The following is a 14,964-nucleotide window of genomic DNA, read 5'->3' on the forward strand; positions in this document are numbered from 1 at the left end:
AGGTGTGTGCTACCATGGCCGGCTAATTTTTTTTTTTTTTTTTTTTTTTTTTGAGACGGAGTCTCGCTCTGTCGCCCAGGCTGGAGTGCAGTGGCGCAATCTCGGCTTACTGCAAGCTCCGCCCCCGGGGTTCACGCCATTCTCCTGCCTCAGTCTCCCGTGTAGCTGGGACTACGGGCGCCCGCCACCACGCCCGGCTAATTTTTTTTTTTTTTTTGGTACTTTTAGTAGAGGCAGGGTTTCACCGTGTTAGCCAGGATGGTCTTGATTTTCAGACCTCGTGATTCGCCTGTATCCGCCTCCCAAAGTGCTGGCGTGAGCCACTGCGCCCGGCCCCGGCTAATTTTTAAATTTTTAGTGGGGATAGGTCTCGCTATGTTGTCTAGGCTGGTGATAAATTCCTGGCCTCAAGCGATCTTCCTGCCTCATTGTGGTTTTGATTTGAATTTCCCTCATCATGAGTGATGTTGAGCTTCTGTTCATATACTTGTTGTCCATTTGTCTGACTTCTTTGACAAATGTCTATTCAGGTCATTTGCCCAGCTTTTTTTTTTTTTTGAGACAGAGTCTCACCATGTCTCCCAAGCTGGAGTGCAATGGCACGATGTCGGCCCACTGCAACCTCCACCTCCTGGGTTCAAACGATTCTCCTGTCTCAGCCTCCCAAGTAGCTAGGATTACAGGCACCTGCCACGATGCCTGGCTAATTTTTGTATTTTTCCTAGAGACAGGGTTTCATCATGTTGGCCAGGCTGGTCTCAAACTCCTGACCTCCTGATCCGCCCACCTCGGCCTCCCAAAGTGCTGGGAATACAGGCATGAGCCACCATGCCTGGCCTGCCCAGTTTTTAACTGTGTTTTTGTTTGTTTGTTTGTTTTGCTATTGAGTTGTATGAGTTCCTTATATATTTTGGATATTAATCTCTTACCACATAGTGTAAAGTTTGTAAGCATTTTCTCCTGAAGGTTGCCACTTCATTTTGTTGATGGTTTCCTTTCCTGTGCAGAAGCCTTTTAATTTGATGTAGCCCTCCTGTTTATTTCTGCTTTTGTTGCTTTTTTTTCTTTTGGATACAGAGTCTCGCTCTGTTAACACAGGCTGGAGTGCAGTGGTGCGATCTCAGCTCACTGCAGACTCCACCTTCTGAGGTTGGGATCCCTCCTGAGCTGGGAATGGAGTCGTGCACCACCACGCCTGGCTAATTTTTGTATTTGTAATAGGGACAGGCTTTCACCATGTTGGTCAGGCTGATCTAGAACTCCTGACCTCATGATCCACCCACCTTGGCCTCCCAAACTGCTGGGATTACAGGCATGAGCCACCGCACCCAGCCTGTTGCCTTTTCTTTTGGTGTCATATTCAAAATGTAATTGCCAAGACCAATGTCAAGATTTTTCCCTGTGTTTTCTTCTAGGAGTTTTGTGCTTTCTTTTTCTTTCCCTCCCTCCCTCCCTCCCTCCCTCCCTCCCTTTTTGAGGCGGATTCTCGCTGTGTTGCCCACACTGGAGTGCAGTGGCGCGATCTTGGCTCTCTGCGACTTCTGCCTCTAAGGTTCAAGCGATTCTCCTGCCTCAGCTGCCTGAGTAGCTGGGATTACAGGTGCACACCACCACACCTGGCTAATTTTTATATTTTCAGTAGAGATGGGGTTTCACCATGTTGGCCAGGTTGGTCTCGAACTCCTGACTTCAGGTAATCTGCCCACCTCAGCCTCCCAAAGTGCTGGGATTACAGGTGTGAGCCACCGCACCCGGCCTGAGTTTTATGCTTTCAGTGTATTTCTTACATTTCGATTTTTAGTCACTTTCCAGTTAATTTTTGTGTATAGTATAAGACAAGGGTACAATTTCATTCTTTTGCATGTGGATGTCCAGGTTTTCCAATGCCATTTATTGAAGACTATTCTTACCTCAGTGTTTTTGTTTTTGTTTTTTGAGGCAGGGTCTTGCTCTGTTGGCCAGGCTGGAGTGCAGTGGCGCCATCTCCACTCACTGCAACCTCCACCTCCTGGGTTCAAGCAGTTCTCCCACTTCAGCCTCCTGAGTAACTGGGACTACAGGCACATGTGCCTGGCTATTTTTTGTATTTTTTGATAGAGATGGGGTTTCACCATTTTGGCCAGGCTGCTTCAGGGTGTACTTTTGGAACTCTTGTCAAAAGATGACCATATATGCATGGGTTTATTTCTAGGCTCTCTTTTCTATTCCCTTGATGTATTTTTATGTCTATACCATACTGTTTTGATTACTATAGCTTTGTACTATACTTTCAAATCAGGAAATGTGATGCCTTTTAAGCTTTGTTCTTCTTTCTCAAGATTGCTTTACCTATTTGGGGTCTTTTGTGGTTCTGTGTGAATTTTAGGATTTTTTTTCTATTTTTGTGGAAAATGTCATTGGAATTTTGATGGAGATTGCATTAAGTCTGTAGATTTCTTTAGGTAGTATGGACATTTTAACAATATTCTTACTATCCATGGACACAGATTTTTAATGTTTATTTTTGTCTTCTCTAGTTGTTTTCATCAGTGTCTTACAGTTTAAATGTACAGATCTTTCACCTCCTTTGTTAAATTTATTCCTAAGTATTTTCTTTTTGATGCTATTGTAAATAGGATTGTTTTCTTAACTTTTTTTTGGATAGTTAGTGAATAGAAATGCAACTGATTTTAGCATGTTGATGTTGTATTCTACAACTTTGTTATATTTGCTTATTCTAACAGTTGTTTGGTTGAGTTAGGGTATTTTCTCTCTTTTCTTTTTTTTTGAAACAGAGTCTCGCAGTCTCACACTGTCACCTAGGCTGGAGTGCAGTGGCGTGATCACGGCTCACTGCAAGCTCCGCCTCCTGGGTTTGCGCCATTCTCCTGCCTCAGCCTCCTGAGTAGCTGGGACTATAGGCACCCGCCACCATGCCCGGCTAATTTTTTTGTATTTTTAGTAGAGACGGGGTTTCACCAGTCAGGATGGTCTCAATCTCCTGACCTTGTGATCTGCCCACCTCAGCCTCCCAAGTAGCTGGGATTACAAGCGTGAGCTACCACGCCTGGCTAATTTTTAGTAGAGACAGGGTTTCACCACGTTGGCCAGACTGGTCTCGAATTCCTGACCTCAAGTAATCTGCTCACCTCGGCCTCCCAAAGTAGTGGGATTATAGGCATGAGCCACCGTGCCCGGCCCACCCTTCCTTGTTTTATTAGGCCCTATTTGTTCTTCTACCTGTTTTTGAGAATCTATTACACCCATTAACAAATCTACCACTTTCCTTGAAAGAGAGGTGTTACAGTTAGTGGTACCTTGAGGACTTAACATTTCACCTTACTGTGCAGAGAGTTTAGGCACTGCCCTAGCTTCTGCAGTGTAAAAATTTATCTGCCTGGCCAGGCGCAGTGGCTCACGCCTGTAATGCCAGCACTTTGGGAGGCCGAGGCAGGTGGATCACGAGGTCAGGAGATCGAGACCATCCTGGCTAACACAGTGAAATCCCATCTCTACTAAAAAAAAAACCAAAAAAATTAGCCGGGCGTGGTGGCAGGCGCCTGTAGTCCCAGCTACTTGGGAGGCTGAGGCAGGAGAATGGTGTGAACCTGGGAGGCGGAGCTTGCAGTGAGCTGAGATTGTGCCACTGCACTCCAGCCTGGGCAACAGAGCAAGACTCCGTCTCAAAAAAAAAAAAAAAAAAAAAGGGAACACTCATTTACTGTCTTTATTACTGATTGTTCTTTTTGCTTATGTTGGATTACAAGACCGCATTTTTATTTTTCTTCTTAACGTGATTTTATTTGTTTAAACTTCCAGGAATTCTTTGTCTTTCCTTATGACCTTTCTATGTGTTTTATGACTCCTGTGGACTTTTTCTAGTATTTATATTCTGTCCTTTCAGTGGGATTTTGGTGGGGAGAATGTCATTGTTTGGACTCATTTTGCCATCATGAACTATAAGTTGCAGTTTGTTTAGTGTTAGAGAATGCTTCAGAATTGTTGAATGACAGTGAATTTAATTAAACAATATAGAGTTTGTAATTTAATATACAGGGATTCTGCCACTAAATATTTGAGTTATCACAAGCAGGTTTCTTAATTACTCAAAGTATTGATATCCTTATCTGCAAGATGAGGAATAAGTAAATAAAATAAATAAAGGGAATAATCATATCTGTCTCATAAGTTGGTCACAAGCATTATTTGAGATGATACATGTAAAGCTCTTAGTATAGAACCTGGTATACAGTGAGTATACTCAGTAAATGTTATTTGTTAAGTAGTGACTATTCAAAATAGTTATCTAAAAAACAAATCAAGCCGGGTGCGGTGTCTCATGCCCATGATCCCAGCACTTTGGGAGGCCGAGGTGGGTGGATCACCCAAGGTCAGGAGTTTGAGACCAGCCTGACCAACATGGTGAAACCCCATCTCTACTAAAAATACAAAAAGTAGCTGGGCTTGGTGTCAGGCGCCTGTAATAACAGCTACTCGGGAGGCTGTCAGAAGAATCGCTTGAACCCAGGAGGCAGAGGTTGCCCTCCAGCCTAGATGACAGAGTAAGACTCAGTCTAAAAAACAAAACAAAAAAAATAAGGAACTTTTTCAGAAAGCCTTTTAGAAGAGATATTAGTAAACAGATGCTAAGTGGCTGGCTAAACGATATCAAAACTCTTGAATCAAGACTGATTCTGGGCCGGGCGCAGTGGCTCACGCCTATAACCCTAGCACTTTGGGAGGCCGAGACGGGCGGATACGAGGTCAGATCGAGACCATCCTGGCTAACACGGTGAAACCCCGTCTCTACTAAAAATACAAAAAAATTAGCCGGGCATGGTGGCGGGCGCCTGTAGTCCCAGCTACTCAGGAGGCTGAGGCAGGAGAATGGTGTGAACCCGGGAGGCAGAGCTCTCAGTGAGCTGAGATTGCACCACTGCATTCCAGCCTGGACGACAGAGCGAGACTCCGTCTCAAAACAAAAACAAAAACAAAAAAAACTGATTCTGATTAAGAAAACCTCTTAACACATTCTTTCCTCTCAGTTTAGTTAGGACTAAGAGTTATGTAGCAGTAATAAACCTATCCTGTAATAGATTTCTCTTAGGATTGGTTTGATAGTTGTATTATAATTGTATTATTTATAAAATTAATTTATTAGTGTATTCATTAATTAACCTAAGTCCTTTAGTAGTTTTCAGAATATTTTTCTCAAATTTTTTCTTATGTCAATTCGAGTGTTAACATGCTAATTCAGGGTTTGTTGCCATTTGTATCCTGACAGTGTATTACTGTTTATACTTTTAAGAGTAAAATATTTTATTTCTTATTACAGCGGAATGGCCAAAGACTATGACAGGTCTTCCCAGCACATCAGGAACAACTGCCAGTGTGGTCATCATACGGGGCATGAAGATGTATGTAGCTCACGTAGGTGACTCAGGGGTGGTTCTTGGAATTCAGGATGACCCAAAGGATGACTTTGTCAGAGCTGTGGAGGTGACACAGGATCATAAGCCAGAACTTCCCAAGGAAAGAGAACGAATCGAAGGACTTGGCGGGAGGTAACATTCTGTTGTTTTCTCTTTCCTGTCTTGGTTCTAATTTAGTCCTTTTATACTTTACTAATGAAATTGACCTACTACTCTCCCTTTTATTGAAGTTACTTTCTTAGTATTACAGGTTTTTTAGTTTGTCTGATGTAGTACCCATGTATATGCATTCATGTTTTTCTCATTATTATGAATTGACTGTTTTATTTCTGATAATGACTCTAATAGGAAATAATATCTCAGTGGGCCTCAAGGAAACAACACAATACAAGGTTTTACTGAAAACCTTTCACATGACTTTCAGAATCTAGACAGAACAGCTCTTGGAGTTCCAGAGTAGAACACTTTGAATCTGGCTGAGGGAAAAACATTAAGTTAGAATTAACCTTCAGCTTTTTTCATTGATTTCAGATTTACTGCAAACCTTTCCAATTATTTATTTATTTATTTCTTTGAGACGGAGTCTCGCTCAGTCGCCCAGGCTGGAGTGCAGTGGCGCAATCTCAGCTCACTGCAAGCTCTGCCTCCTGGGTTCACACCATTCTCCTGCCTCAGCCTCCCAAGTAGCTGGGACTACAGGCGCCCGCCGTCATGCCCAGCTAATTTTTTGCATTTTTAGTAGAGATGGGGTTTCACCGTGTTAGCCAGGATGGTCTCGATCTCCTGACCTCATGATCCGCCCGCCTCGGCCTCCCAAAGTGCTGGGATTACAGGCGTGAGCCACCACGCCTGGCCCAATTATTTTTTTTTTGTTTGTTTGAACTTAGTGTTTCAATGTGTAGGTAATTTGTAAACTAGGAACTGAAATTGATTTCAGTATTATATTTTTATAATTCAAACTTAAATGAAAGATTATTCTAAAAAGAGAGTGAATAACATGAGAAAATTTAAAAATTATCTCAATACTAATTTTTAAAAATTGAGGGTATGAGGCAAGTTGAGTAGAATCCAGTGTTTTCTAAATAATCGTTGTAACTGAAGCCTTCCCATGATATCATTACTTGCCTCTTCTTTTTTGCTTTTATTAAATCAAAGTTGGTCTTTTGCAGAGAAATGACAAACTAAAGAAAATAATTAGCATCTGGCCAGGCACTGTGGCTCACGCCCGTAATCCCAGCACTTTGGGAGGCTGAGGCGGGTGGATCACCTGAGGTCAGGAGTTCAAGACCAGCCTGACCAACACGGAGAAACCCCATCTCTACTAAAAATACAAAATTAGCTGAGTGTGGTGGCGCATGCCTGTAATCCCAGAGACTGAGGCAGGAGAATCACTTGAACCCAGGAGGTGGAGGTTGTGGTGAGCTGAGATTGCACCATTGCACTCCAGCCTGGGCAACAAGAGCAGAACGCCATCTCACAAAAGAAAAGAAAAGAAAAGAATTAGCATCCTTAAACTATAAGGAGTTCAACAAATTAAGACAGTACTAAAGTACGAGGCCGGGCGCGGTGGCTCACACCTATAATCCTAGCACTTTGGGAGACCGAGGCAGGTAGATTGCCTGAGCTCAGGAGTTCGAAACCAGCCTAGGGAACATGGTGAAACCCCATCTCTGCTAAAGTACAAAAGAAATTAGCCAGGCGTGGCAGCGTGCGCCTGTAGTCCCAACTACTTGGGAGGCTGAGGCAAGAGAATTGCTTGAACCCAGGAGATGGAGGTTGCAGTGAGCCGAGATCGCGCCACTGCACTCCAGCCTGGGCGACAGAGTGAGACTCCGTCTCTTAAAAAAATAATAATAATAAATAAAATAAAGTACTAAAGTGCATGGCACCCTGGATAGGTGGATAAAGGAGAGAAAGTTTGAACAAAAAATGCAAAACAGTAGTAAACATTTGGGGAAATAAAAGTTAAACATTAAAATGAAACTCCATTTCCGGTTGTTAGATTAGCAAAGATTAAAAAAAAAAAAAAAAAAAAAAGAGATTCCTCTCAATATTTTTGTTGAAATGGTTACCCTCTTGATAAGATTATAAATTGGTACTACCGCCCGGGCGCGGTGGCTCATGCCTGTAATCCCAGCACTTTGGGAGGCCGAGGTGGGCGGATCACGAGGTCAGGAGTTCGAGACCATCCTGACTAACATGGTGAAACCCCGTCTCTACTAAAAAATACAAAAAATTAGCAGGGCGTGGTGGTGGCGCCTGTAGTCCCAGCTACTCGGGAGGCTGAGGCAGGAGAATGGCGTGAACCCGGGAGGCGGAGCTTGCAGTGAGCCGAGATCGCGCCACCGCACTCCAGCCTGGGCGACAGAGCCAGACTTCGTCTTAAAAAAAAATAAATTGGTACTACCTATATAGAAAATAATGCATACCAGTAGCTTTAAATGTTTCGGGAATCTATTCTAAAGAAGAAATCTGAACTGTGGACAAAAATATCTGAATAGAGTTATTGATTGCAGCATTTTTAATGACTGTTAAAGTCCGGAAGTAACTTGAAGGCCCAACAGCTAGAGAATAGTTAAGTATATTTAGCAACATATTCATAATATTAAAATATTAATTAAATTTTTAATAAATTAATTCATAATGAAAAATAACATTTATAGATAAATTTATAAAACTCATGATGTTTTGAAATTTTTCCAAGTAAAGGTAGAGAGAGTAATATGAACTCCCATGTATATGGGGAAGGTTTAATGATACGGGAAAATGTTTATGGTCACAAAAAAGCAGGATATAAAATTACATTTCTAGTGTTACCTAAGCAATGCAGAGACATGGGAATAAGATAAATATTCTAAATTTTTATAAATGAGTGATGAGATTTTATACCACACGTTTATTTTTATTTTTATTTTTTTATTTTTTTTGAGACGGAGTCTCACACTGTCGCCCAGGCTGCAGTGCAGTGGCGCGATCTGGGCTGACTGCAAGCTCCGCCCGCCGTTTCACGCCATTCTCCTGCCTCAGCCTCTCGAGTAGCTGGGACTACAGGCTCCCGCCACCACGCCCAGCTAATTTTTTGTGTTTTTAGTAGAGACGGGGTTTCACCGTGTTAGCCAGGATGGTCTCGATCTCCTGACCTCGTGATCTGCCCGCCTCGGCCTCCCAAAGTGCTGGGATTACAAGTGTGAGCCACTGCGCCGGGTCTTATTTATTTATTTATTTAGAAACGGAGAGTTTTGTTCTTGCTGCCCAGGCTGGAGTGCAATGGCGTCATCTCGGCTCCCTGCAACCTCTGCCTCCCGGGTTCAAACAATTATCCTGCCTCATGCGCTTCCATGCCCGTCTAATTTTGTAGTTTTACTAGAGATGGGGATTCTCCATGTTGGTCAGGCTGGTCTCAAACTGCTGACCTGAGGTGATCCGCCTGCCTCGGCCTCCCAAAGTGCTGGGATTACAGACGTGCTGAGCTACCACATACAGTCATTTTTATTTTTTTATTTTATTTTATTTTATTTTATTTATTTATTTTTTTGAGACAGAGTCTCACTCTGTCGCCCAGCTGGAGTGCAGTGGCGCGATCTTGGCTCACTGCAAGCTCCACCTCCCGGGTTCACGCCACTCTCCTACCTTAGCCTCCCGAGTAGCTGGGACTACAGGCGCCCGCCACGGCGCCCAGCTAATTTTTTTGTATTTTTAGTAGAGACGGGGTTTCACCGTGTTAGATAGGATCGTCTGGCTTCAGTCATGTTTTAATTTGAATTTATCTTATGAGAAATGTTGAATCTTTTTATATATTTAAGAGCCATTTATATTTTTCCTCTGTATTTCTTTTTATTCATTTTGGGGGATTGTTGTTAGCCATTTTTTTCCCCACATTAATGTGTAGGGGCTAGCTGTACATTAAAGAAATTAGTCTAATGTATGTGATGTGAATTTTAGATATTGTTTCCACAGTTTGTCTTTGATTATGCTCCTGGAACTTTTTCCACATGGAAGTTTCTTTTAATGCAGTTAAATTTATTAGTCTCTTCTGTTACAACTTTTTGGGTTTTATGCTATACACACAGTGAAGCTTTTTAATAAAGTCTGCTATATATATTTTCTTTTAGTACAGCAGGAATATTTTTGGTCTTAGAAATCCTGTTTGTTCATTCTGTTTGTTTTTTCATTTTTGAAACATGATCTCACTCTGTTGCCCAGGCTGCAGTGCAGTAGCACAATCATGGCTCACTGCAACCTCAAGTGATCTTCCCATGTCAGTCTCTTGAGAGCTGGGACTACAGGTGCATGTGTGCCACCATGCCAGCTAATTTTCTTTTTCTTTTTTTTGAGACAGAGTCTTGCCCTGTTGCCCAGGCTGGAGTGCAATGGTGCGATCTCCACTCACTGTAACCTCTGCCTCCCAGGTTCAAGCGATTCTCCTGCCCCAGCCTCCTGAGTAGCTGGAATTATAGGCGCCTGCCACCACGGCTTAGCTTTAGTATAAAGACAGGATTTCATCATGTCGGCCAAGCTGGTCTCGAACACCTGACCTCAGGTGATCTGCCTGCCTCGGCCTCCCAAAGTGCTGGGATTACAGGCACAAGCCTCTGCACCCGGCCTCTTTTTCTTAAAAAAAAAAAAACCTCGGCCGGGCATAGTGGCTCCCGCATGTCATCCCAGCACTTTGGGAGGCTGAGGTGGGTGGATCATGAGGTCAGGAATTCGAGACCAGCCTGGCCAACATTGTGAAACCTAGTCTCTACTAAAGATACAAAAAATTAGCCGGGCATAGTGGCATGTGCCTGTAATCTCAGCTACTTGGGAGGTTTGGGCAGTAGAATCTCTTTTTTTTTTTTTTTTTTGAGACAGAGTCTCGCTCTGTCGCCCAGGCTGGAGTGCAGTGGCCGGATCTCAGCTCGCTGCAAGCTCCACCTCCCGGGTTTACGCCATTCTCCTGCCTCAGCCTCCCGAGTAGCTGGGACTACAGGCGCCCGCCACCTCGCCCGGCTAAGTTTTCGTATTTTTTAGTAGAGATGGGGTTTCACCGTGTCAGCCCGGATGGTCTCGATATCCTGACCTCGTGATCCGCCCATCTCGGCCTCCCAAAGTGCTGGGATTACAGGCTTGAGCCACCGCGCCCGGCCAGTAGAATCTCTTGAACCCCGGAGGCAGAGGTTGCAATGAGCCGAGATCACACCATTGCACTCCAACCTGGGCAACACGGTGAGACTCTGTCTCAAAAAAAGAAAAAAAAGTCTTTTTTGGAGAGACAAGGTCTCACTATGTTGCCTAGGCTGGTCTCAAACACTCCTCTTGCCTTGTTAATTCATCTAAAAATAGCAATTATAAACCCATTATGTATTAACTAAAGAACATTTTAAATGAAAAAAAAAAGCTATTTGCCAAAACATTTAGTGAGAGGAGTGTCATTGTTTTAGTTTTGCAAGTGTCTTTAATGTCTGACTTAATAGGTCAGAGTCTCATCTTCTACATTCAGTCTGTTGTAATATGTTATTTTGGTTGCAGTAGATGAAGTAAATCTGGTCTTATATATAGTTGGAAAATGGAGGATTTATTTATTTATTTATTTATTATTTTGAGACAGAGTCTCGCTCTGTCGCCCAGGCTGGAGTGCAATGGTGGGATCTGGGCTCACTGCAACCTCCACCTCCCGGGTTCAAGCAATTCTGCCTCAGCCTCCTGAGTAGCTGGGATTACAGGTGCACTCCACCATGCCCAGCTAATTTATGTATTTTTAGTAGAAACGGGGTTTCACCATTTTGGTCAGGCTGGTCTTGAACTCCTGACCTCGTGATCTGCCTGCCTGTGCCTCCCAAAGTGCTAGGATTATAGGTATGAGCCAAGGCGCCAGGGAGGAGTACTTTGCTCACTTCTCTATAAATGTTTGTCTTTATGCCGGGCGCAGTGGCTCATGCCTGTAATCCCAGCACTTTGGGAGGCCGAGGCAGGTCGGTCACGAAGTTAGGAGATCGAGACCATCCTGGCTAACATGGTGAAACCCTGTCTCTACTGAAATACAAAAAAAATTAGCTGTGCATGGTGGCGGGTGTCTGTAGTCCCAGCTAATCGGGAGGCTGAGGCAGGAGAATGGTGTGAGCCCAGGAGGTGGAGGTTGCAGTGAGCTGAGATCATACCACTGCACTCCAGCCTGGGCAACTGAGCAAGACTCTGTCTAAAAAACATAAATAAACAAATAAAATAAATATGTAAATGTTTGTCTTTGATGCTGTTTGAAACACAAGAAATGATAGTTTCTTTAAGGATTGTAGTATGATATCTGAAACTTTATTAATGAACTTTGCATATTCTTACATTAACATCCATTAGTCAGTTAATGAAGACATTGGTTGGATTGATTTTTGTTTTTTGAGACTGAGTTTTGCTCTTGTTGCCCAGGCTGGAATGCAGTGGCGTGATCTTGACTCACTGCAACCTCTGCCTCCCGGGTTCAAATGATTCTCCTGCCTCAGCCTCCCGAGTAGCTGGATTACAGGCATGTACCACCACACCCAGCTCATTTTGTATTTTTAGTAGACGCAGGGTTTCACGAACTCCCGACCTCAGGCAGTCCGCCTGCCTTGGCCTCCCAAAGTGCTAGGATTACAGGCGTGAGCCACCATGCCGGGCCCTGAATTGAATACTTTTTAAAAATCCCTACATAATTTAAAAAAATTAATAGACTTTAATTTTAAGAGTACTTTTAGATTCACTCCAAAATTGAGTGGGAAGCACAGAATTCTCATATATGCTCTGCCCTATCCCCCACCTCCCAGGCTTCCCGACTATCAACATCCTTCTCCAGAGTGTTTGTTATAATCAATCAATTGACATACCATTGACATACCTACATTGACATGCCTACATTGACATACATTGTCAATGACATACCTACATTGACCTACATTGACATAACTACATTGACATACCATTATCACCCAGTGTCCATAGTTTACATTAGGGTTCACTCTGGGTGTTACACATTTTATGGGTTTTGACAAATATGTCATCACATGTATCCACCATTATAGTATCATGCAGATTAGTTTCATCACCCTAAGAGTCCTCTGTATTATGCCTATTCATCCCTCCCCCACTTACTCCTGGTAACCACGCTCTTTTTACTGCCTTCATAATTTTGCTTTTTCCAGAATGTCATATAGTTGGAACCATATAGTATGTAGCCCCTATGCATGAGTTTTTAATATATGCATTTATTGGCCGGGCGCGGTGGCGCAAGCCTGTAATCCCAGCACTTTGGGAGGCCGAGACGGGCGGATCACGAGGTCAGGAGATCGAGACCATCCTGGTTAATACAGTGAAACCCCGTCTCTACTAAAAATACAAAAAACTAGCCGGGCGAGGTGGCGGGTGCCTGTAGTCCCAACTACTCGGGAGGCTGAGGCAGGAGAATGGCGTGAACCCGGGAGGCGGAGCTTGCAGTGAGCTGAGATCCGGCCACCGCACTCCAGCCTGGGCGACAGAGTGAGACTCCGTCTCAAAAAAAAAAAAAAAATATATATATATATATATATACACATTTATTGTTTGTAATATACTGGTACACTGAGTTATACAGATCTTGCAAATACTGACACTTTTTATTATACTATATCATATCCAGTCATGCAGCCTCTCAGAAAACTCCACTGTATACATGCGGTCTTAGTAGTATTATGAAAAAAATATATACATAGACCTTGGAGACACCCTGAAAAAGTCTTTAGCAACCTGCCAGGGTCCCCTAAACCACATTTTGAGAACCACTTTGCCAGTTCTCATATGGTTTCATCATCTTTTATATTTTAATCTTTAATCCTTCTGGAATTTTGAGATCTAAGCTATGTAGTAAATAGACAAGTTAACTTTTTTTCTAGATGACTACTGGTAGCCACTTGAATAATTACACATCTTTTCATTACTGAGTAGCAGGGTGACCAGGCTTAAGACCCTTCTTCAGTGGGAAGATGACCTTGAATTTACCCTCTCCTTGTATTTCTCTAGTTAAGATAAATGTGAAATATCACCTCTGTTATTAGACAGCATTGCTTATTGTAGAATGATCCCTGAATGGAATTGCATCTTGGTAGGGAAGTCGTTGAATGGAGTATACATTTCTATTCGGAAGCACAGACCTTGGCTTCCTTGTATGCATGCAGTTTGTCTTGTGTAGGGACAAAGAAACTATAGTCATGTGCTATTTATTACATTGGTTTCTGTGGCACATGAAGCTTACCTAAGATAGACCCTGTCGCCTTGCTTACAACTGAGCCATCACTTGGGAGATGAAAAAATGGCTTCTGGCTGTCTGAATCACTGCTGAAGACAACATCCTTGAAGTCGCTATGGTGGCATACTGTATTTCCTGCCCAGTATCCTGCAAAGTTAGATGAACTGCCTTTCAAGCTATATTCTATTTGATCTTGTCACTGCGAAGGTCAGAATATATCTGACACCTCTGCTCGTTGTCATGCTAAGTGGGCTTTGCAGATTATAAACAGAATTCGTCCACATATTTGGGTCTTTTCTGGGCTATAATTTTTTTCCTGCTTATTTACCAGTATTATAATTTTTAAAACTGAGACTTTATTATAATTTTAAATATTGGTAGGCCTGATTCCTTCTCATTAATCTTCCTTTTAAAAAATACTTTTCTTGGGGCTGGGCACAGTGACTTACACCTGTAATCCCAGCACTGTGGGAGCCTGAGGTGGGCGGATCACTGGAGGTCAGAAGCTTGAGAGCAGCCTGGCCATCATGGCAATACCCCATCTCTACTAAAAATACAAAAAAATTATCCAGGCATAGTGGCACGTGCCTGTAATCCCAGCTACTTGGGAGGCTGAGGCAGGAGAATCTCTTGAACCTGGGAGGCGGAGGTTGCAGTGAGCCAAGATCATGCCACTGCACTCCAGCCTGCCCAACAAGAGTGAAAACTCTGTCTCAAAAAAGAAGAAATAAAGCAGCTGGCTGTGGCACCTGTAATCCTAGCGCTTTGGAGGCCAAGATGGGAGGATCACTTGAGGTTAGAAGTTTGAGACCAGTCTGTTCAACATAGCGGGACCTCCATCTCTATGTAAAAAAAATTTTTTTATAACTATAAATAAATGAACAAAAAAGGAAATAATTATTTTCTACAGAAGAAATTACCCTTTTGTGTTTTAAAAATATCTTTCTTGACTATTCTTTGTTTTTTTACTTGAATTTTAAAATTATATTTTATTTGATTTTAATAACATTTTTAGAAAGAGTTTTTTGGTTTTATTACCAAAAACACCATCTGGACAGTTGGGCAGATACTCTGCTATTTTGGAGCAGGTAACTTTTTGCAAAAATTGAGCTATTTTATTATAAGTTATTTCATTGCTTCCCTCTGTCCCGGCCTGGGCAACAGGCCAGCATTTTGTTTTTCCAGCCTTCTGTTGCTGCTCAGTCAGTTCTCTGCATGTCAGGCTGTTCCCTTTTACATGCCTTTTAATCATATAGGACAACAACAGGGAGTGCAGTAAAAGCATCTTTTATAACGTTGCTTTGGTTTTTTGTTACTAGA

General features: G+C 42.7%; 1 protein-coding gene across 1 annotated transcript in view; it reads left to right on the top strand.

Moving 5' to 3' along the window:
• The window catches only part of PPM1D (protein phosphatase, Mg2+/Mn2+ dependent 1D), a 69,344-nt gene that overhangs the window by 18,769 nt on the left and 35,611 nt on the right, over nucleotides 1–14,964 (top strand). Inside the window, exon 2 of the mRNA XM_031657489.1 lies at nucleotides 5,315–5,543. Within this exon, the coding sequence (XP_031513349.1) occupies nucleotides 5,315–5,543 (229 nt within the window). The remainder of the gene's footprint in view (nucleotides 1–5,314; nucleotides 5,544–14,964) is intronic.

This window comes from Papio anubis, chromosome 17 (genome assembly GCF_008728515.1).
Source record: "Papio anubis isolate 15944 chromosome 17, Panubis1.0, whole genome shotgun sequence".
Lineage (NCBI taxonomy): Eukaryota > Metazoa > Chordata > Mammalia > Primates > Cercopithecidae > Papio > Papio anubis.